The sequence below is a fragment of the Anabrus simplex genome, chromosome 5 (genome assembly GCF_040414725.1).
Source record: "Anabrus simplex isolate iqAnaSimp1 chromosome 5, ASM4041472v1, whole genome shotgun sequence".
NCBI classification, from domain to species: domain Eukaryota; kingdom Metazoa; phylum Arthropoda; class Insecta; order Orthoptera; family Tettigoniidae; genus Anabrus; species Anabrus simplex.
The window spans coordinates 23,556,369-23,581,208 of NC_090269.1; the positions used below are offsets into that span (position 1 = coordinate 23,556,369).

Here is a 24,840-nt window from a genome sequence, read left to right on the forward strand (position 1 = left end):
ATCTGCACTACAATTTTCAGCTGAAGTGTGGTTATATGAACTTTTACCGCTGGTGGATTAGTATTATTTTCCCTACTACGTGGAACGGAGAATAAAAGTGTCCTTAAATGCTGAGAATAAGGGGTTGTCTACTATAATTTCTGTCAAAACCACGCCGGGGGCTTGAAGTGCAATATTATTGGGATATAGGAATTTGATTATTAACTTTTACTCGATGAATAAACGAAGGTGGAAAGTACAAAGTATGCAGGGAACTAAGACTACAAATTATCGGAATAATGAATCCGCTGACTTTGTATTTATTTACACTATTATCATGTGCATGTAGCAACAATCGTCAACAATCCAAAATACTGTTAAGTACCGTAATTATCCAGTGAAATTACCGTGAATTCTCTTTAACTTCTCTTTAAATCGATATTTACAGGCTTATTGTGTTATTTAATGTAATAAATTATTACCTTCTTGATAGTTTGAATGGATATCTGTACGAAATATCGGAAAAGTAGCAGCGGATATTACAATGAGTTACAACTCCTTATGATAATCTGCCTTTGTAACCAACGAACCTACAGATATTTAAAAATATTGTTTTAAAAGTTAATATTATTACCTAAAGTATTTCCTAAACTTAAATTCGAAACAAAGTACACCTAGCTAGCCTACTTAACCTTGAAAACGTAATCTACTGAACACCAAATGAATTACTTGTTATAAAATTCAAATAAATAACACTACTCCCAATTTCTACCAACAAGCACTAAACACCAATATACAAATAGCACTAAATGGAACGTGCACACACAAAATTTAAATAATTTCAATAGGTTTTAACTACTTTTTCACTACAATAATGCAAGAGCTCTCTCAACAGCCAACCGTTCACAAGCACATCCAACAATGTACTGTCTTGTTTTAATAGCCTTCATAGTTTTTAATGTAACGAATGGGAAATATGATGTTGCCACTCAGAGGAATAGGGAGGTTAACATAGAAATAAGGGGTAAATTTCTCTGCAGCATTTAAAAACTTTCACCTATTTTCATTAGGTATTTTGCCGAATTCGAAGAATTTACACTTTTATCTGAATTAATCAGTTGGTAATATACAGTAGTAGTTCTCACAGTTGTATTTTACTTTGTTTCATATATTCCATACATCAGTTATGTTGCCTGCCTGGTGGCCATGTTTATAAAGTACTTATGGTTTGAAACCGTGGCTAACCAGTTCAAGTCGCTTTGGTTGGAAAAAAAATTAACAATCAGAATGTTGGCTGCCAGAGTAGGAGAGGTGATGGCATACAATTTCTAATTGCTAGGTAGCATGCCAAAAGCCTGGATTCAGTTCCAAACCTCTCCACAGTGTACATACGGTGTGCAGGCATTTAACACTGTTGATGGTGATTCGCCCTTCAGATGGGGACGTTAAATCTTGAGCAGACCCCTTGGTGTTATTCAGGCAGGAGTAAATTGTGTGCCGACACAGGTTTCACCCTCTCCTTACCTCATTATCATAATCTCATATCCAGATGCACGACACCCATGGGAGTCAATAGAAATATCTGCACCAGAAGAGCTGAACATGTCCTCAGAAATACCCGACACTAAAAGCCATGTGATAAGTAAATAATAATCAGTTATGTTAACTGTGCATCATACAATTGCAGTACTTTCAGGACCATTTTGAGGAAGCCTGATATTATGGGCCAGTGGTGTAGCTATGTTAAAACACCGGATCCCTTGAGGTAAGCAACATTGGGTGTTGTCACCACTTGGATAGGTAACCCACGTGTTGTTGGCTATAGGAGGAGCCCCCGTACTGCAAATAAACTCCACTTCACTTACAAATTGGCCTAGGTGAGGGTTTTAAAAAAAATGAAATGGCGTATGGCTTTTAGTGTCGGGAGTGTCCGAGGACAAGTTCGGCTCGCCAGATGCAGGTCTTTTGATTTGACTCCCGTAGGCGACCTGCGCGTCATGATGAGGATGAAATGATGATGAAGGCGACACATACACCCAGCCCCCGTGCCAGCGAAATTAACCAATTAAGGTTAAAATTCCCGACCCTGCCGGGAATCAAACCCGAGACCCCTGTGACCAAAGGCCAGCACACTAACCATTTAGCCATGGAGCCGGACTGGGGGTATTGACTAGGTCACAAACATCCTGGTTTGGATAAGGCTCTTGTATTTGGATAATTGTGGAAATTTTCCTTGTTCCCCAGCACATATTTTGAAATTTCAAAACTCCACGAAATGTATGAATAATGTGGAGGTTGGCTAGGTATCACAGCATCAAATACCAGATTCTGCTTTCCCTGTGTGCGTACAGTATATACTAAAATTGTAACTATTGTATTTATTTTCCTGGAAATTCATTATGTTCTGGAACTAATGTGTTATAGAAGAGGAAAAAGAATATCCTAACCGAAATAAACATTTTGGTACTGTTGTACATTTATGTATATCTGAAAATTATTTCATTGCATTGCTATGTGGTATTTCTCTCTGTCAAGAAATGGCTTAATTTTCTGGAAATTATGCCAGCAAGAGCCTGACATATTCATTAAATAATTAGCTGTTTGTTTTCTTTGTTCTTTCTTTCAGTAATAACCATCTGTTCATTAAATGTCATGTATTGATATCTAGTTGAGTTATACCTATATAAAGTTGTAACAGTAGATTTTACTTATAACTAAGAATTGCTTACAAATCAGGTTTAAATATTGTCATAATTATTAAAACAATTTTCTCTGTTTTCAGGAATAAGTTTAGAGACAGGTTACTTCAGAGATATAAATTAACAATATAATTTGTACTTACGATTCTTTTAATATATCACGTTTGCAACATTATTAGTCAACATTGTTGAATTTCCACTCTATTTTTAAAAATTTGTTTAAAATAGAGTTTCTTTTACCAACGACTGTGCGAAGTGAGGTATAAGCAATTTCTAAATCTCCAGCTATTTCAATTTTAGTTTTATAAAGATTATTGTCCATTTCTCATAAATTTTACTCTCTCGTCCAGTATGTAACTTTTCTCTTTCCATTCTCAGTGACTGACTAACAGCAACATACAATAAATTACTGCTGATAGAACCATAGTTTTTATGGGTTAATACGGCATATGTCAGCTCTCGGCATCATTTTATTGCGTCTCGTTTTTATATCCTGCTTACAATTAAAACAAGATCGTGTCCTATGTTCTGAACACTTGTTAACTATCTACTTTAGCTTTAGGCACCTGCACCCCTCCAACATCTGCAGCTGCAGTCTTGCTGCCAACAGTGCCGACTCTAATGCATCACATTTCTAATTCACCTGTATTTCGGTAACAACGGAATTTTACATTACCTTAACTCTGTTGCATGCAAATCAGCTGTCCCATAATCCCTCTTTTGGTTAAATGACTTGCAGTCACTTACAATGACCTTTGTTACACTGCTGTATTGCACCCCTCAGATATAAAGTTCTGCTGCCAACAGTGTCGACTCTTAATGTATTACATTTCTACCTCACCTGTGTTTTGATCAGAGAAAATTCATACGTAAGTGATGTACTGTAGTTTTAATTTGTTACATACAAATGAAATTCATTTTAATGAAAATTAATATAACACCGAATTACATGTACATGGGTTACATAGGTTACATACAAATGAGGTTCAGTACATGTTTTTAATTTATATTTTGCCAGTAACTACAGAAATTTGCTCGTCATCAGCAAATTCTATCATTGCATGATGTGGCCTCTTTAAGTCGTGAACTCAAGTAAGTCTTTAGCAGAATTCTCCAATTGGAACGTTCTTGAGCAGTTCTCTGCTATCTTGATGTTTTTGTCCCATCTGTCCAGCAGTCTTCCTCTAGGCCTCTGATGATCTCTTGGAGTCCATTCTAACAGTAGCTTCGTCCATCTGTCATCTTCCATTTGAGCAATATGTCCAGCCCATGGCTATTTTAAGGTGGCTTTTCTCTCAAGAATATTATTAACTTTAATGACTTATCTGATGTCATCTGCTCTCTTCTTATCTTTCCTTGTAAAACCCAGCATTGACCTCTCCATGCCTCTCTGCTCTGTCCTAAGTTTCCCTTTTGTAAATTTGTTCAGTATCCAGGTCTCAGCCATAAGTCAGCACAGTTAGAATACACTGATCATAAACTATTTTCTTCAGATTTACTGGCTTATTTGATCTGAAGACAGTTTCTTCCATACGCCTGCCATCCTAGCTTAATGCATCGAAAAATTTCTAGTCTTATATCACCTTTCATATTCATCACCTGGCTCAGGTAGATATATTCATTGATGATGTTCACATTTCCTGCTGTGACCCACTTGTTAGACATGACGTCTGTTTTGGAAAGGTTCATCTTCAAGCCAACTGACTCGCATTCCATGGCAAGATCAGCAACTAATGTCTGGAGTTTGTCATTGTCGTTTGCCAGTAATGCAATGTCATCAGCAAATCTCAAGCTGTTGAGCCTTCTGCCATTGATCCTGTTGTAACCAAGGTGGAAGTTTACAGAACACAACTTTATTTGCTTCACTTTATAATATTTACACAAATAACTGAAATTTATTTTGAAGCAAAAAGGAATATTGAATCTTGAGAAAAGTCTGTCTTTATACAATATGTACAGGTTTGCAGTCTTTATGTACACTTCTATCTTGAAAAGATAGTCTTTGTGAATTGACACGTTGATAGTCGAGAACTATCTGGCACACTAACATAAATGTTCATGAGAGTCCTTGTTTGTCGAAGTGCCTGAATTCCTAAAAAGCAAGTTCAATTGATTGAAGAAATTCCACCTAGCGAAACTAAGGGAGCTTGCATAAATTAGGGAATGAAAATGGCTTGTAAGAGAATTACGGAACATAGGCAGCGGAAACAGGTAAGGGAGCGGTGACCAGAGGTGAAACCTCGTACTGCCAGAAATTCAGTCCACCTGGTCGAAGCACATTTTCAAGAGGAGTAGCCTCCGTGCTCGACGTAGGGTGTATTCTGGAGCTGGACACCGGGGCAAGTGGGCAAGTGAGCAGGCCGGGAGCTCCTATTTATAGTACACTCGATGGTCAGGCACGCGCACTGAGGGCTGCGCGTCGAAGCTAGCAGAATAATACACAGGCGCGCGTGCAGCTGGCTGGCGGAGCGAGAAGGGAGCGCCGGACATACAACACCCTCCCCTCCTAAATGCGCCGGTACGGCGTGAAACGGCGGTGGCGCTGGCGGCGACTGCGATGCTGGGGCGGAGCTGCTGATATCTCTGTTGTATTGTCCGGAGCTGGAACTGGGCAGAGTGGCGCTGTCTCGTCCTGAAAGGAACCCATTGTTATTAAATGATCTAAAGCGCGTTCAGCAATAGATTTATCAGGTTTAGCAATAGCATCAATAGCTGGACAGGGGCGGTAACGCAGACGTATCTGATCTTGATGGCGGCAGATACGTTTCTCCGTAGTCTGTATCTCGTAGAGACGATGACCCAAAGATCTGCAGATGACTCCAGGTATCCAGAGTGGGTTGGATTTGAATGTCCTGGTGTAGACCTTGTCGTTGAGGGAGAACTTCGTTGGTGAGGTCTTATGCTGGGCCGGAAGAGGCTGTAACAGAGAAAGTAAAGTTCTGTGAGGTCGTCCATGGAGCTTCTGTGCAGGAGTGATATTATCAGCTCCGGGTAGAGTTCTGTAGGTGTTTAAGAGTTGGAGCAAGGCTTGGTCTTTAGTTAAGCCTGAAGAGACAGCTTTCTTCATACTTCTTTTAAATGTTTGTACGAAGCGTTCAGCTTCACCATTAGATTGAGGGTGAAAAGGTGGTGCTAGGATATGACGAATGCCATTATGTGTACAAAAGTTCTGAAAAGCAGTAGCTGTAAACTGAGGTCCGTTGTCTGAAATGAGTACTTGCGGTAAACCTTCTGTAGTAAAGATTTTCTGGAGAGCACGAATGGTAGCTGCGGTTGTAGTAGTCGAATGCATATCCACTACATATGGAAAGTTTGACAGTGAATCGATGACGATTAACCACATGGAATTGAGGAAAGGACCTGCGAAATCGATGTGAACTCGTTCCCATGGAGTAGTAGCAGGAGGCCATGAAGCAAGATCAGAAGACGGGGCGTTCTGATTCGTTTGACATTGCTCACAATGACGTATTAGCTTTTCGATGGCGGCATCAATACCGGGCCAGTAGCAGTGTTGACGAGCGAGTTGCTTTGTTCTGGAGATACCCCAATGGCTTTGGTGTAAGAATTCGAGAACTTGTTTCCGTAGGCTAAGTGGGATAACCACTCGGAAGATGGTGCCTGCTTCTAGTAGTACAACTCCGGCACGAGTCGTGAGACGATGCTGCATACGATGATAAGGTGCCAGGTGGGCAGGAAGTGTGCTCTGAAGAGGCCAACCGTTGCGGATGTAAGTACGTACAGTAGCAAGTGTACTGTCCTTATCCGTAGCTTTAGCTATGCAGGTAGCATCAATAGGAAAACTGGATACAGTATCTTCAAGTTCTATGTCCAACTGAAGACATTCAGATTCTTGAGAATCGAAGGCAGTATCAGGACCAACGGGTAAGCGGGAGAGGGCATCAGCATTACAATGCTGGGATGTGGCTCGATATACAATCTGATAGGAATAATCAGAAAGGAACATGGACCATCTTTGAAGCTTTCTGAGGGAATTCTCTGGGATCTTATTACCAGGATGGAATAAGTGTACGAGAGGCTTATGATCGGTAATGATCAGGAAATGGTTGCCATAGAGATATGCATTGAAACGGCGAATACCAAAGATGATGGCTAAAGCTTCTTTCTCTATCTGGGAGTATCGACGTTGATGGTCATTAAGTGTTTTCGAAGCGAAGGCGATGGGGCGTTCTTGTCCATGACGATCCTTCTGGGAGAGAACGGCACCGACACCGTAGTCTGAAGCGTCAGTAGCTAGCGTGATGATCTTGTCGGGCTGAAAATGAGTGAGTTGTATAGCTTGAATTAAGGCGTTGGTGATTGTTTTCCATGCCTGTTGGCATTGCGGAGTCCACTGAAACTTAACACCTTTTTTACGTAGAGCGTTTAATGGAGCTGCTACTGTAGCGAAGCGTGGAATGAACTTATTATAATAGTTCGCTTTGCCTATGAAGGACTGAAGCTGCTTGAGGTTCTGAGGTGCTGGCATGTTTACTATCGCGGAGACATTCTGCATACTAGGACGAATTCCATTCTTATCAAGTATATGTCCGAGGTAGTGAACTTGAGGCTGAAAGAAGGTACATTTAGCGAGATTCGCTCGTAGGCCATTGTCTTTCAATTTCTGGAGAAGAAGGCGGAGATTGGTTAGATGTTCCTGATGATCTTTTCCAGTAACAATAATATCATCCAGGTAGTTAGCACAACCGGGAATTGAGGCGGTGAGTTGAGCCAAATAGCGCTGAAAAATAGCCGCTGAGGATGAAACACCGAATGGGAGCCGCTGGAGCTGGAGCAGTCCGAGAGGAGTGTTGAGTGTGAGAAATTTCTTAGATTCTTCGTCTAAAAGTAGCTGGAGATATGCTTCTTTAAGATCAACTCGAGAGAAGAATTGTCCACCAGAGAGACGACGGAATAAGTCTTCTGGACGTGGAATAGGAAAGATATCGGTTTCGAGTTGTGCGTTGACTGTAGACCGAAAATCGCCACAAAGTCGAACATTACCATCAGGTTTCTTGATTATCACGAGTGGAGTAGCCCATTGACTAGAAGTAACTGGGACGACAATTCCAGTTTGTATCCATCTTTCTAATTCTTTCGTGACCTGGTCTTGAAGTGCTAGGGGTACTGGACGTGCTTTGAGGAAGCGAGGCTTAGCTCCGGATTTCAGCTGTATGTGAGCTGTATAGTCTTTTGCTGTTCCGAGCTGAGAGTCGAAGACTTCAGGAAACTGCGCTAGGAGAGCGGTAACGTCAGAAGTAGGATGCAATGTAGATACGACGTTAATGTTGTCATGTATCTGGAAACCAAATAAGTTAAATAGATCCATGCCCATAATGTTTGATGCAGTGTAGTTGTTAACTACGAGAAGAGGAATGGCCTTCTGAATTCCTTTATAACTAGCCTGAAGCTTAATTTGACCTTTGATGTCAATTTTCTTCTTGTTAAATGTCACGAGCTGGATGTCAGCTGGAGAGCATGAAGGTGAACCTAAGTCGTGGTAGGTAGTCAGGTTAATAATAGAGACAGGTGATCCAGTGTCTAATTGAAAATCGACAGATCGATCAGAGAATGAGAGAGGAATGATGATTTTGTGAGAATCCTTTGTGGGAAGAATAAGGTTGATCTGATCAACTTCCATGTCTTGGCGGGGCTGTATATGCTTCCGGCGCGCTGCAGTAGTCTTAGCAGGGCGGAGCGAACTTTGACAGACAGTCTGAATGTGTCCAAGTTTATTACATCGTTCACAAGTAGCTTTGAAAAAACGACAGTCACGACGTTCATGATGCTTGAAACAACCTCGGCAGGAAGGCAGGAGTTTCGAGGTGTTTTTAGAATTGGGCTTCCGTGTAGCATGACGAGAGGGAACCTGGCGAGAATGCTTGGTGGAGAGCGCCTTATCCGTACGGTTCACTGTAGCAGAGGACTTGCGGGCCTGAGGCGAGACTTGTGCAACTTCGTGTGGAGAAGCTATGGCTGCGGCAGTCTTGGTAGTAAGCTCATAAACTGTAGCAATACGCTGGACGTCTTCTAAAGAAGGGTTACTCTGCTTGACAGCGTCAAAACGTATTTTGTCTTCAGGAGTATGTAAAATTATCATGTCCCGAATGAGAGAATCAGTGTAGGATGAACCACAACCGTCCTTGGAGCAGATGAACTGGCAGGGTTTAGCTAGACCACGCAATTCAGTTATCCATTCAGTATGTGTCTGATGGGGTTGCTTTCTGCTCTGAAAAAATTTATAGCGAGCAGCCACTATGTGAGGAGCTTTGGCATAGTGTTCCGTGAGACGGGCTAAGAGCTGCGTGAAGGGTATCTCAGATAAGTGTTCTTCTGGACTTAATTTACGTAGTAATTCACACGTAGCATTGCCAACCGAACTAAGAAATAGTGCGCGGCGGCGTTGATCATCTGTGACAGAATGGCAGATGAAATGCTGTTGCAAGCGGGCTAAATAAACTGACCATTCTTCCTTAGCTGGATCAAAAGCAGAGAACGGAGGAATAGCTGATGGCTGTGTAGAGACAGAAATAGCTTGAATAGCCTGAATTAATGCTGCCTGTTGTTGTTGCATAAACTGTTGTTGTTGCTGCTGTAAGGCTTGGAAGACCGTAGCTAGTTGTTCCGCAGTAGCCATTGCGAGATGCGTGCAAGAAAGAGTAAGGTAAGCTGTGTGTCAGAACTGGTTGGAGTGTCGTTGTTGTTTAGCACGTCGCCGTAGAGTTGACAACTGGGCCCGTTGAATTGTAGTGTTGGTTTCGTGTGTACCTCGTCGCTATAGAGTTGGCAACTGGGACCGAAGAATTGTAGTTTGTTGCTTGTTTACCTCGTCGCCATAGAGTTGGCGACTGGGGCCGATGAAGTGTAGGGTCGCTGTTTTACCTCGTCGCCATAGAGTTGGCGACTGGGGCCGATGAATTGTAGGGTCGCTTTTTTACCTCGTCGCCATAGAGTTGTGTTGTAACCAAGGTGGAAGTTTACAGAACACAACTTTATTTGCTTCACTTTATAATATTTACACAAATAACTGAAATTTATTTTGAAGCAAAAAGGAATATTGAATCTTGAGAAAAGTCTGTCTTTATACAATATGTACAGGTTTGCAGTCTTTATGTACACTTCTATCTTGAAAAGATAGTCTTTGTGAATTGACACGTTGATAGTCGAGAACTATCTGGCACACTAACATAAATGTTCATGAGAGTCCTTGTTTGTCGAAGTGCCTGAATTCCTAAAAAGCAAGTTCAATTGATTGAAGAAATTCCACCTAGCGAAACTAAGGGAGCTTGCATAAATTAGGGAATGAAAATGGCTTGTAAGAGAATTACGGAACATAGGCAGCGGAAACAGGTAAGGGAGCGGTGACCAGAGGTGAAACCTCGTACTGCCAGAAATTCAGTCCACCTGGTCGAAGCACATTTTCAAGAGGAGTAGCCTCCGTGCTCGACGTAGGGTGTATTCTGGAGCTGGACACCGGGGCAAGTGAGCAGGCCGGGAGCTCCTATTTATAGTACACTCGATGGTCAGGCACGCGCACTGAGGGCTGCGCGTCGAAGCTAGCAGAATAATACACAGGCGCGCGTGCAGCTGGCTGGCGGAGCGAGAAGGGAGCGCCGGACATACAACAGATCCGTATACCCTTTCCTTCCCAATTTAACTTCGACATTGCCATCTCCAAAATAGCTGAGAACAGCGTTGGAGGGATTGGATCACCTTGTTCAACACCTCTTTCAACAGGGAATTTACTCATAAAGCAGAATTACACAGAACTGAGTTACGTATAAACCATCTCAACTGTAGTGCATAAATATGCATGTTCCTTGTCATGTTGTTTACCGTTTATTTAGTGTCTATTCAACTTTCTACTTTACACTTTCTCCTGAAATCTTTTTTTTTCCCTCCAAATAAGTATCATTCTGGAACTTAGAGATGTTAAGAAATAATGAGGACATTTTTGTGAAGAAATATAATTACTAGGGCCCAGATTCTTATGTAATTACATATTCCATTCCTTTTCTTGTAGACAACTGAAAGTGAAAAATGTTGGCAAGTTGTGGCTCTGATATGGTTATACTTGTTTCATTTTATGTTTTTACAAGTTATTTGTAATATTACATATTATGCAAAGAATGTTAATATTTTTGTACATATCTAGGTAATTATTTTTAAAAAAATTAAAATTGTCAGTTCGTTTAATTTTCAGACTATAGTAAAATAATTGGCGAATTTCATTTTGTATGAAATATATATTTCAATTGCTAAAGTTGCCTTTAAAATTTATTTAAAATTGGGATTTATAACCCTTTGCCTGTGAAGTACAGTAGGTCCAAGTGCCTCAGCTGCATACAACAACAGCACTAATCCTTTGTCAGAATCTAGGATGGCTAGGTTCCTTCCATTTGTCAGAGTTCCTAAAAAAAACTCCATAATGAAATCTAGGTTATTCAATCTATCTGTTTGCAAGATCATTTGGCGAACAAGAATAACTCCCAGAAGATATTTCAGCCCGCTAGTTTAATCCTGCTTGCATTTCACCTGTCTGCAGCGTCGGCACACTGGACTTACACCGGGAGTTCTGGTCTGGGGAGCAATTTCTTATGACAGTAGGAGCACTTTCGTGGTTATCCCACGCACCCTGACTGCAGATGTGACCGTCCGTCTGGTGACTCGACCTGTAGTGCTGCCATTTAACAGCATTCCCGGGGGTGTTTCCCAACAGGATAATGCATGCCCCCATGCCACTGTTGTAACCCAAAGTGCCCTACAGAGTGTCAACATGTTACCTTCGCCTGCTCGATCCCCCGATCTATCCCCAATCGAGCACGTATCAGACATTGGATGGCAACTCCAGCGTCATCCCACAACCGGCATTAACCATCCCTTTATTGACCGACCAGGTGCAACAGCCACGGAACTTCATCCCGCAAGCTGATATCTGGCACTTGTATGACACAATGCATGCAAGTTTGCGGGCCTGCATTCAACAGTCAGGCAATTACACCGGTTATTAATGGACCAGCATGGCATATTTGTGATGACTTTCCTCGTGTAGTTTTTTACCTTTAATCAATTAAATAAAATACTTTGACAAATATATTACCAAAATTTCCCTAGTCTTAATTCTCTATTTCCTGGTGTTTGGATACTTTTTTTCCGCCAGAGTATTACCACTAGGGAACTTGTAAAAAATTTAAATCTGCAGGGATATCTCTCAAGGAAACTGTAGAGAAAATATCAGAGCAGAAATATGAAGAATTAGAAAAGCCAGGCTGCTGAGTCTACGCAAATTTCGCTGAAGATGAGAGTAACATGTGACTGCAGACGGACCCTAACTCGACAGCTGACAACTGTCAAGGCCTTGGCCCTACTGAATGTTTTGACTGACTTGTGAAGGAATTCAAAATTTGCAAGTTAATGGTTTATTCCAGAACTGCTCTTACCTTCAAGTATTATGAATTTGTAGAAAAGTTAATTTCTTATGTCAGTTTCTTGTTTACACATGCAGAGTTATGAGAATTCACTTCAACCTTAGTCTCTGGCTGCATGGTTTAGTTGTGATAGTTTGTAAGCTTCAGTTAGAATGCTTTATATATTCCTGCATTTTCCCTTGCATGTTTCATTATTTGGCCTTGTTTTGTTAGGTTAAAGATGGCAAGCTGTTAGAAGATTTGAGCTCACAGGTGTCCAACATCACTACGAAGGTATGTGATAGAATATTTAAGAGAAAAGTGGTAAATGGAAAATGTATTAATACTGTTTAATTACATCATATCTGTTATTAATATTAGCCTTTCGCAGGTTGGTGATCTGGGAAGGAGAGGGTGGCGAGATATATCTGGATCAACAGTACCCAACAAGGAAGAAAGAAGTGAAGGAACTGAGGGACCCTCTAATGAGAAGTCATCGTTACTTCTTGAAGGAAATAATGCACAAAGGTACATGATCTTACTGGTTAGGTATTGTAACTTGTTGGCTCATAAAACCCCAGATTAAATAGTATACGGTTTTTGGTGAAGCAGATTGTGTTTGAAATCTCGAATAATGTGAGATGCGAGATATTATGCTCCCTTGGAAAAGAGCAAACACAGGAAGGTTAAATATAGTACTTTGTAAATTTAAAACATATTTACTAAGCAGCTCCATGAACCTTTATTCACGAATGGCAGTGTAACTTCTTATGCTTCCGTACTTAGATCCTGAAATGTATAGCTTAATTAACTCCTGGGTCTAACTCAGTCTCTTATTGTTTTCAGCAGAATCACTTAGTTTCTTGGATAACCTACCTATGTCCATCCATATTACACTTTTTGAAACTAATTTATATGCAAAACTTCATTTCACATGTTCTTTAGCAATTTGGATAGTACCTCATTTTAAGCTCTAAGGCAACCTCCTCAATTGTAGCCCATAGTTCCCATGTCAGACTTCTTATCAGACAGTTCATACAGTCACAAGTACATAGGACTAATGAATAAAGAAGCCCCTGTGTATAAAGGAAAGGATGATAGACATAAAGCTGAAAATTAGAGGCCAGTCAGTTAATGACATGCATTGCATGTAAGCTTTAAGAAAGCATTCTCTCTGTTTATATTATACAAGTTTGCAAAATTAATAACTGGTTTGATAGAAGGCAGTTCGGGTTTAGAAAAGGTTATTCCACTGAAGCTCAACTTTTAGGATTCCAGCAAGATATGGCATGCTTGTTTGTTGTTTGAAGGAGCCTAACATCTAAGGTCATCGGTCACAAGATATAGCAGATATCTTGGATTCAGGAGTTCAAATGGACTCTATAGCAATTGACCTACCTAAGGTATTTGATAGGGTAAATCGTGGGAGACTACTGGCAAAAATGAAGGCTATTGGACTAGACAATAGAGTGACTGAATGGGTGGCTATATTTCTAGAAAATAGAACTCAGAAAATTAGATTAGGTGAAGCTTTATCTGACCCTGTAATAATTAAGAGGGGAATTCCTCAAGGCAGTATTATTGGACCTTTGTTTTCTTATATATATAAATGATATGAGTAAAGAAGTGAAATCAGAGATAAAGCTTTTTGTGGATGATGTAATTCTATATAGAGTAATAAATAAGTTACAAGATTGTGAGCAACTGCAAAATGTTGTGAGATGGACAGTAGGCAGTGGTATGATGATAAATGGGATTAAAAGTCAGGTTGTGAGTTTCACAAATAGGAAAAGTTCTCTCAGTTTTAAGTACTGCATTGATGGGGTGAAACTTCCTTTTGGGGATCATTGTAAGTTCCTAGGTATTAATATAAGGAAAGATCTTCATTGGAGTAATCACATAAATGGGATTGTAAATAAAGGATACAGAGCTCTGCTCATGGTTATGAGGGTATTTAGGGGTTGTAGTAAGGATGTAAAGGAGAGGGCATATATGTCTCTGGTAAGACCCCAACTAGAGTATGGTTCCAGTGTATGGGACCCTCATCAGGATTACTAGATTCAAGAACTGGAAAAATTCCAAAGAAAAATAGCTCAATTTGTTCTGTGTGATTTCCAACAAAAGAGTAGTGTTACAAAAATGTTGCGAAGTTTGGGCTGGGGAGTTTAGGGAGAAAAGAGACTAGCTGCTCGACTAAGTGGTAGGCCTATGTTCCAAGCTGTCGGTGGAGAGAGGGCGTGGAATGACATTAGTAGACGAATAAGTTTGAGTGGTGTCTTTAAAAGTAGGAAAGATCACAAAGTTAGAATACAAGAGGACAAATTGGGGCAGATATTTGTTTATAGGAAGGGGAGTTAGGGATTGGAATAACTACCAAGAGAGATTTTCAATAAATCTCCAATTTCTTTGCAATAATTTAAGAAAATTCTAGGAAAATAACAGATAGGGAATCTGCCACCTAGGCGACTCCCCTAAATGCAGATCTGTAGTGATTGATTGTTCTTCACCCGACAAAAATTAAAATTCAAAAGTAGCATACCTCAAAATTGAAACCACAATAAATTAACTGAACATAATTACTACTGTAAATATCATCTCTGTATTATGCCTTCTAGTACCGTATTTACCCGAATAATCTCTGCCGTCAAAAAATTAAATGAACTAAAATTCCTTCCATCGAAAGAGTAACACAGGCATAAACAAACATTTCGTATCACTCCGCAAGGTCCACGTGGTCTTTACACAAATATGAACATGTAAATTTACAGATATAGCTGCTTTGCCTGAGATGATAAAAATACATTATCACTGCTATGAAATATATTTTCCATGAAAATGAGCAAGTAGGCCTAGTTACGTGACAGGTATTTCATTAATCTGAACTTGCAATAGGCTCGATTCCCTGTAGATGGGAAGATTTGTTGTCTCTTGCATCACTAGAATCCTCTCCTAAGTTAGTTACAAATTCGTCACACTCCACGTCTAAAACACTTCTCACACGTGGTCTCTTTTTACTGGACAGTAACACAACCGGTGGTGGATAATTCTTTTTGTGCAATGTAAACACTTGAAATACACACACCAGCAAAATCTGATGGTAGTTTTGCAATACAGTAAAACCTTGTTAATTCGAAGTCTTTGTAATACAGAAATTGATCTTCCAATTACGTGATTTCGAATTAACAGCCATTTTTTAATTCAGAAATGCCAACCCTCGCCAGTTTTCACGGATTCTGCTTTTCTGCATACTGCCTGCTATGTGATATTGTGGCATTCCTTAAAATGCTGAATACAAAAGAATTGCGATTTCACTCTATTTTCAACTATGAAACACACTATAGACACCAATATAAATAGTCCGTTATTGGACATTATAAATTTTCCAGCTAACTCATTCCTGGTTGCCAGCGTGCCGTCCCCATGTGCTAGGTTGGGGCGAAATGCTGGCAACCAGGAATGAGTGAGCTGGAAAATTTATAATGTCCAATAACGGACCATTTATATTGGTATTATAAATTTACTCATTCAGGACAAATATTTCAGATTCCCTATGGGAATCAACATCTATATCACTATAGACACACAAAAGCGAGTGAAAGTGCAGAAAGCTACACCTGCACGTTCCGGAAGATGCGTTCTGTCGTGATGTGGAGAAATTTTGAATTTAAATTACTCTGTAAAATACGGTACTATTTTTTTTAAATGTAAAGTCAGTTTAGAATTAAAAGTCTGAATTGTTTTCCGTTTAAATATGACATACGGGGACAGTTTTCTTTCATCTACAGTTGCACAAAGCATAACTGTGCACTCAGCATCAAAAACTAGCTGAGCCAGGAGTATGTTGGCAACCTTGACGCAAATAAAACCTGCACCCCAATTTCGTGCCTCAACATTTTTTAAAAAATATGTGGGGATTATTCGCATAAATACAGTATATTATTTTTACCACGAATTGGATATACCTTCGAATGCTGTGCTGATATTCTAGTAACAAGTGTATAGACATGGATTTACGGGAAATCATTTGTAAGAGTTATTTTCCCGCTGTAAGAAACATCTAACCCAATCATAATTTCAAGTGGCTTTTAGCTCCTTTTGTGGGTCAGTGGAAGAGATCCCAAGATTTCAGAGGTAGTCCGATTTTTGAAGCGCAGAAAAGTGTCTTGACATTTCATGTTGTTAGGCTTTGGCATGTAACCAGACAATATTGGTTATAAATTGGCAACAGATGGCACAACGGAAATCCATTTGCCATCTGGTAAAGTGGAACGTCAAAATTGACATGTAGACAGTCTTGATAGCAACGAGTCATAATGCCTTCACCCAGTAATTAAAGCCACACAATTACTATTATCACTAGCATTAGTATTGTGACCTTTCACGCATCTCTAAGTTCAGGGTTCTTGATGTTAAAGTTACGCCTCGGCCGGTGTCTCGCGGAGATACAAAAGGTTCCACTCAAGGGACATGAAGGTTCATTGAGTTGGGTCACAGAATCGAATGGTTGGATTTAAGTTGATTTGACTGACGTGAGAAGACTATTGCTAATTAATATCTTAATCTAGGCTATCATCTTGACGTACCTTACACTATCAAATAACACCGAAAATATAATTTTTCATGGAAGGATTTTCCATTTAATGACAAAAAAAAAATGCTTAAAATATCAGCTGCAATGCTAAGGAAAATAAAAGGCAACACAAATGGATGTTGTAAATGATTGAACATTACGTTAACAATCTTAACTTCTGACTCTTGTCAATATTTCATTCACGTCAATGACAACTTCAAGTTAATCAGAAAAATCAAAGTAAAGTCAATATCACAATGCTGAAGGCTTAAAATTTAAAATAAGTCCATCATTCACCACATTCATCTTCAAACTGATGGTTTAAAATCATTGATTCTTGTTGGCTTAGCACACTTATTCACCGACTCAAATAAATGTCTCAATATCCCGTTATTATGTTTAGATCATCGCTTATTTTGTCAAAAATCTATTTAACAACTTGAACGCACCGGTAACCTCTGCTCATCGTTATCGCTTAGGTCAAGAAAATGATCGAATAACATAAGACAACATCGTAATTCTTCAAATAATAACACGGAACAAATAGGAAATTAAATTGATTTCTTCTGAGCTCCATCGGCATCTGCACCTAAATAATGGACATTTGAAAACATGATCATCATCAACTACAATGGTTTCAAAACTACGATGACTCTGCAGCTCTGGTGTCCTCCATGAAATCAACTTGTAAAAACTACATCAGTTCTAAGCGGCAACTCAATAGTTTATAAGAAGAAATTCAGCTAGCAAGAAAAATTAATCTACTCACATATATAAATGAAGATCACACATTCCATTTTGTGACATGGTTCTCAAATATATAGTATCATTAATTCGTGAAGATCTTGTGTCATTCCAGTATTGTGCGCAGTCACCCACACTGTATTTAATTAATACATTTTAGATGTGCCTCAAAATATCATTATGCCTAAGTGATTACCATTCAGCCTTAATGTAAAACACCTAATAACTAAACAAATGTACATACACACAATTGACATAAAACAAATGAAAACAAATGTATACAAAGTGACATTACAAACTGGGATGGAATTATGAATAAATCTGAAAATTTCATTTGTCATCAAATCTATTTGTGTGGTGTTAGCTATATGTAATCCATTGGACACTGTTGTAAATAACCACTAGCTGACGGGGAACTGTTAGATGTTGTTTCATCCTCAATCAAAATAATAAATGAGATGCTCTCATGGTGCTTGTTAAATCTTGCTGAAAATGTTGTTGGACATTGTCAGGACAGCACATGAAGATGTGGTTAACACAAATACATTGTGTCTGGTATAAAATTTTTGCGATTCATTGCGGTGCCCATGAAGTTAACCTGATAAATTAGATAAAATTAAATTAATGAATTGAATGAGAGAATGTGTTAGTTAGATTGCATAGGTTATATGAGACTTACCTCTCATGAGGTGTGTGGTCTATTGTTGAGTGTGCTTCAGACTAACTGTTGTGAGATTCAAATGAAAAGGAAGGAGAGGGGAGGGGAAGGTCAGAAGGAGAGGGGGTTGGGGAGGGGGAGATTAAGGTGGGGCTGAAGGATGTGGAAAAAAGGATGGCTGTTGAGGAAATGTGCTGTGAATATTATGAAAAACTGAATTATGACTGTTGGTTTGACATTGCTGAAAATGGGAATTAGAAGGTCAAAAAGGATATTAGGTTTTTCTGAAATTTCATTAAGATTATGATTTGGGTTGAAATATTGATCTAAATGTATGAAGCAGCTTTCGGTAATGTTAAGGAGGGGTCCTTTATTGATGATTTTGAGAATTTCCATATCTTGTTTTATGTCTGTGAATTTGTGCTTATAGTCATGCATATGCTGTCCTCCAGCTGAAAATTTATTGTATTTCAGGGCATTGACGTGTTCTGAGTACCTTATATTAAAATTTCTCCCGGTCTGTCCAACGTAAGAAGAATTACAACTGTTGCAAGTGATCCTGTATACTCCTGATTTTGAATAACTATTGAACTTGTTTATGGATGTGGCATTATGTAAGATTTGTGCATTCCTATTCTTAGTTTTGAAAGCTACTTTTACATCGTGCTTTTTAAAGATGTTGGTGACTTGGTAGATTTGTTCGTTGAAGGTAAAGATAGAAAGAGAGGAGTTGTTTTTCTTATCTTTTTTCAAGGTGGTAGAAGGGCGGTAACAGCCAAACGAACAAACGTTTTCTGTCACATAAATCTGGCTTGCAGCTTAGTTGAGTTAGGTTTTGTTTCACTTTCCTTATCGACTTGATTCAGACACTTTCTTAAAACTAAAACTAAATTTTCAGTGACTTTAGGGAAACTTGTCATCAAAAACACTCGCGGCATATATAAGCAAGCACAGAACAATATATACGATATAGTACCACAAGAAATCATATGAATTCCTTTAAATTCTACGCAAGCACTGTAAACACTGTACGTAGGAATGCCTGCCAGCTGTGCGGGTTTTTTTTTTACCACTTCTCCCACAGTCCACAGCGGATTCTCATCTCGTAGGCTATTATAAACGTTCAGAACAATTTGTTTAGACTTCTTAGTTAATTTCTCCCCACTTTTATTAGCTTTAAAGTATTTCATTGGTGACTCAAGGGTCACAACACCATCCACATGTTGCTCACAGCTGACAGTCATTATGAATACTAAGCATGCTATTTTTTTTTTACAATTGGCTTTACGTCGCACCAACACAGATAGGCCTAAGCATACTATTACAGCCAGCGGTGGCGGTTTCTGGTATAGCGCAATGGAGCAATGCACCTCCAGTTTATATCAAATTGTACTCAGCTACTTAATTTTCACGATTCCCTTGTCATTCTCAAAGCTCGTGCTAAGCCCATCTGTCCGTAATATACTCGTACTGGCTTTTAATTCATGTGAGCTGCGCATAGTCTGTGGCTGGAGACTCGTCTGGAATGAACCCCCATACAAGGCGGCATCTCCGTCCGTACTTAGGCGAAGGGACCAGTGAGGTGCGGGGGGAAGTCTGTCAGCATTAAGGCAAGACCTGGATATCGCAGAAAAGAATATCCGTGGTGTAGGCATGCGCAGTATGCCACTCTCTCAAGTCTGTCGCAAGTCGTGTTGTTGGGGTAAGAAAACTGTAATAGTATGTGCCTGCTATCTGTTGCCCTTACAGGAATTTAACCAGGCAGCAGAGAATATTGCACATAATTAGCGCTAGTGTTGAACAGCATCATTACTACCAAAAGTCATATTAAATTGCCAAATTCCAATTGATACCTTGTCCCAAATATATCAATACTTACTAAACATCTATTCATTTGCCTTCTTTGGAATAATTACTTTTTTGGAGAGAAACATAGCTTAAAAATAATTGAGCCAAAGAGTAGCGGGAAGGTAATACCAATGAAAACGCTAATTGACCAGCTCACACTAGTTCTTAAAATTAAGTTACCAACATTGTGAAAAGTGCGAACATTCATTCCTATAGTTTCCTCGTGTTTTTCAAGTGTGAAACTAGTGTTTGTAAACGTTTGTACTGAAACTTAATTTTTAGGATATAAAGAAGTTACAATCTTTTGTCCGTGTGCGTGTGTGTGTGTTTTTGTGCGTTGTAGTTACGTCCACAATCTTTGTGCCCCGGAAAGGTAAGGAGCTACATAATGAGTTTGAACAGTGTCCAGATACTTAAGAAGACAAACTTTTCTTGTCTCTCTCTTGAGCGAAAACTTGAGATTAAGAATGCCGGGCGCCCAATGCCTGATCTTGTTATAACGAGGCAGACTAAAAGTAAAAGTAAAGAAATCGTGCGTAAATTCAGAATGGATATATACAAAAGAACCGAGTGGATCTGTGGGTGCGAAGTTACTAACAGGTTGTTTTGTTTTCCGTGTTTATGCTTCGTGAGTGATGAAAGCGAAGGGACTTGGACCAAAGTCGGAGTGGTAGATTTAGGACATTTGTCCCCAAAAAATAAAGAAACACGAAAGTTCTAAATATCATATGCTTGCCCAGTTAGAATTCGATCTTCTGGGAAAACACGATATCCGGCAGCAACTTGATTGTGCTTACAGGCAGTCTGTCGAAAGACACAACGATCAAGTATGGAAAAATCGTTATGTGCTGTCAAAAATTATCGACTGTGTAAAGTTCTGTGGCGCCGTTTGAGTTGGCATTGCGCGGGCATGACGAAACAAGTGAATCGTCGAATCCTGGCATATTCCGAGGCCTCGTTAATTTTAGTTCTGAAATTGACGTTGCATTAAAGGACCATCTGTCCAAAGCTACTGTTTTCAAAGGCACCTCGAAAGACATTCAGAATGACCTGCTTTCGTGCATGTTTGAAATCTGTCGCGAGAAAATAAAGAAAGAAATCACAACTGCGCCCTTCATTTCAGTAATCGCAGACGAGACCACCGATATATCAACTACAGCACAATTAGTTATTGTACTGCGCTACGTTCTTCCCAACGGTAAGCCAGTTGAAAGATTTTGGGGTTTCCTCTCACCCGCTAGTCATGATGCTAAGACAATAGCAGAGTGTTTAAAATCTTCTTTGAGCGATGTTGTTGATAGCCCAGATAAGTTAATTTCACAAAGTTACGATGGGGCGAATGTAATGAGTGGTCGCCATTCAGGAGTGCAAGCTCTCATCAGGGAAGATTTTAAGCATGCACATTATGTTCACTGTTATGCCCATTCTTTGAACTTAGTCATGGCACAAGCGACAAGCCAGAATACGGATGTCCGTATATTTTTTGCAGATTTAAGTGAAATCCCCAGCTTCTTTAATAACTCCCCGCAGCGATCAGGTGTATTGACCGAAGTAGTTGGTAGAAGAGTACCTCATGCTTCAAACACAAGGTGGAATTTTAAATCAAGGACCGTTGAAGTAGTTTACGAGAACAGAGATGCCCTCATCGAATGCCTGGATCAACTGGAAACTACCTCTCGACAGCCTAACACCTATCGCAAGCAAGAGGTTTGCGTTTAAAATTGGAGCACCCGTTATTTCACTTCTGGTTGGCTGTTTTCCATCAGATAATGCCTCATGTGGACATTTTATACAGTCAGCTACGAAAGCGAAATTCAGATCCGTTGGAAGTCAAAGGCGCACTTTCAGGTTTCGAGGCTGCTATAAAAATGGTTCGGGAAAATAAAATTGACCACATCGCTGACAAACATGATATACTGCCCCCGCCAGGGAAGGTATCACGAGGGCCGCTGCGTACCTCGAAACGAGTTGCGGCAAAAGAAGTTTGTGACACAGTCATTCTTCAAGCAAAGGAACGGTTTCAATTCACAAACCACCTTCTTGCAGCAAACTTGTTTCAAGCTGAAAATTTCGGCAGCTTTGAGAAGCAGTTTCCCCACTCACTTCTATACAAAGCGTGTGAGGCCTACCCATTTCTCGACAAACCGAAACTGAGAACCGAACTTGAAATATTATACATGAGAAATGATTTTCGAACTGTTTCTGGGGCTACGACTTTGTTGCAGTTTCTTTTAGAAAATAAGTTGCAGAGTGTCTTTGGTGAAAGCATAAAACTTTTAAATATAGTTATTACTATTCCCATGATGACATCTGAAGCAGAAAGGTGCTTCTCAACCCTGAAAAGAATGAAGACTTTCTTGCGCAGCACAATGACCGAGGATAGACTTAATGCTCTTGCTATGCTGTCAATTGAAAAGGACTTGGTTCGAGACTCTGTGGACTTCAACGAAGCAGTTATAGATAAATTTGCATCCCTCAAGGAGCGCAGGATGGACTTTTTGTATAAGCTGTCTACATAGGGTAAGTCGATTGTGAAACATTTCTAATTTTGCATGTGGTAAATATCGGCATGTATTGTCAGCTTCTCTCGTATTCGATCACATTTTCAATACTTCTATCATCTTATTTTGGGAGGTTACGGCCCACGACGGGAGAGGTGGAGGGGGGGTGCAATTTTTTTCTTCTGTTGAACCCCCAGTGACGAAAGTCACGCGCCGCCACTGACAGCCAGTATTGTCAACATTGTTCTTGGATCCATCTTCGTGTCGTAAAAACTATAGGAAATAAACAGCAATGGAATGAACTTGAACAAAGCATAGTAAATACAGAATGCAATAATATATCAAGCTCATGTTAAATAAAATTATATATTTTGTTGCACATACCACCGAGAAAAAAAAACTATTCAGTCATCTGCATATGAAAGATAAGAGTTGGTAACGAACCCGAATAACATACAATTTGCGAAATATTTTCCATACTTTAACAGGGTAAAAATGTTTAATTGGTCAACTGAGTTCACCAGAATATCTGACCAAACTGAGAGACTTCAGAAACAAGCAAATAACCTAGGAACTATTCACCGCTGCGGAAGCCTCTTCACTGACCAGAAGTCTAACATCGGAGGGACCGCTTAGGTCTTAAGTTGATTCTGAGTATAGTGGTAATGGGTCTGTGTTGCATGTTAGGAATAGCAATCTTCGACATGCTTGACGACTTGTTGAAAGATCACATCCCTGACAAATATAGTATCTGGATTGTAACCACAATTCCACCTTCCAATATTAAATGAGGATGGTAGCTTCAGTCTAATTTGTTCAGCCCAGTTTTAAGTTCTTTATCATTATCATCTGTTTGGTACCATCATACCATCATAATTTCCCCTTTTCCAGCTGACACCGAGTAGAGTCCTGTTCGGTGCTATAACAGTCTCCAGTTACAACTTTGATCTTATGATTGTTAAAATTAATGGGTTTGCTAAACATGAAGTTGTCACTGGATGACTTATATACAGATGATACAGTATAGGACTTCAACTCATTAGTAAATATTTGATGGTGTGGTTTGGTTTTTTTCTAATACAATACTTTAAAACTGATTGTGTGGTCTTTCTAGAACCAGATTCATTCCATTACTCTTTGGCCTCTGACTCTGAGGCTCCTTCAGTGTATCCCAGTATAGATAATTATTTCTTTTAGTATGTTATGTCTGTCAGGGATCACTGGTAATAAAACATGAATTCATTCCTCTCTTATTTCAGAAATCAGATGCGGGACCAGATTGGTTCTCTATTATTAACTGAGAAACAAAGTAGTTCACCTGAACATGGTGAAGGAGATGACTGGGGGTGGAGTAATGATAAAACGCCAATATCCAAGTAAGTTAATTACAACTTGCAAGATGACCTATCTTAAGTTACTTAATTTTGAGTAATATATATTATTATTATTATTATTATTATTATTATTATTATTATTATTATTATTATTATTATTATTATTATTATTATTGTTGTTGTTGTTATTGTTATTATTATTCTTTTTTTACCTAAACTTTATAGGGTTCCCCTGTCTTGAATTGAATCCATATGGCTTGGAGGTTGTCAGATTTTCATAGGTGTGCAGGAAAGTGCAGTAGACAATATACCTAGTCTGGCCATAAATACTGTCACAAGCTCCCCACCATTTTCCGGTGGCACTATTTAGTGGCATGTAGCAGAACCTCTTCTGTAAACAATCCTCATTAACCTTCAAAGTGATTGATTCATCCAATGCCCTATACATGGAATGGAGTGAAAATTGTTGTAATAGCGCTGGCGAAGGTAGGAAGACAGCCATCTTTCATATTTTAAAAAGCTTGGCATCTGCAGAACGTTCATCTAGCAGACAATGAAATGCTTCAGCGAGACTCGGAGGAAGTCTGACCACCCTAGATCTGCTAATACCCCATAGTTCATCGGTCCCCTGAAACAAAGAATTTGCATGCAAAAACAAAGGTTAATAGCGAGAGAGATTAACTTTTTGAGGTGAACTATGTCCAGAGTACTAAGAAGTGGTCTTGGTCTGAAAGCACATTGTTGCACACTGGGCACTTCCTAAGGAGACAATTGAAGAACAAGAGGCCGGTCATAGGCCAGGCCCTACTGAAGCAGTAGTGATGAAAAAGTTTTCACAATCCTTCAAATTATAAATAGTGGTCAGTGCTTGAGAGAAAGGTTTGCAGAAGGAGACTTCCTAACATCGACAGGCTCAAAAGGAGCTTTGAAGACTGCTGTAGCCAAATTTCCCGTAAACGTCCTGCATGTTGCGTGTTATTATAATATGAAACAGTATTTATGGCATGCACATGTAACATAGTCTTTCTAAAGTTATTATCTATACGCCTGAGTAGACAAAGATGGAGGGTTATTCCAAATATATTGTTAATACATCATAAAAT

General features: G+C 39.5%; 1 protein-coding gene across 1 annotated transcript in view; it reads left to right on the top strand.

Moving 5' to 3' along the window:
• ArfGAP1 (ADP-ribosylation factor GTPase-activating protein 1) overlaps window positions 1–24,840 on the top strand; it is an 82,956-nt gene that overhangs the window by 44,302 nt on the left and 13,814 nt on the right. The window contains exons 7-9 of the mRNA XM_067146797.2: window positions 12,317–12,376; window positions 12,474–12,610; window positions 23,663–23,779. Of these exons, the coding sequence (XP_067002898.2) occupies window positions 12,317–12,376; window positions 12,474–12,610; window positions 23,663–23,779 (314 nt within the window). The remainder of the gene's footprint in view (window positions 1–12,316; window positions 12,377–12,473; window positions 12,611–23,662; window positions 23,780–24,840) is intronic.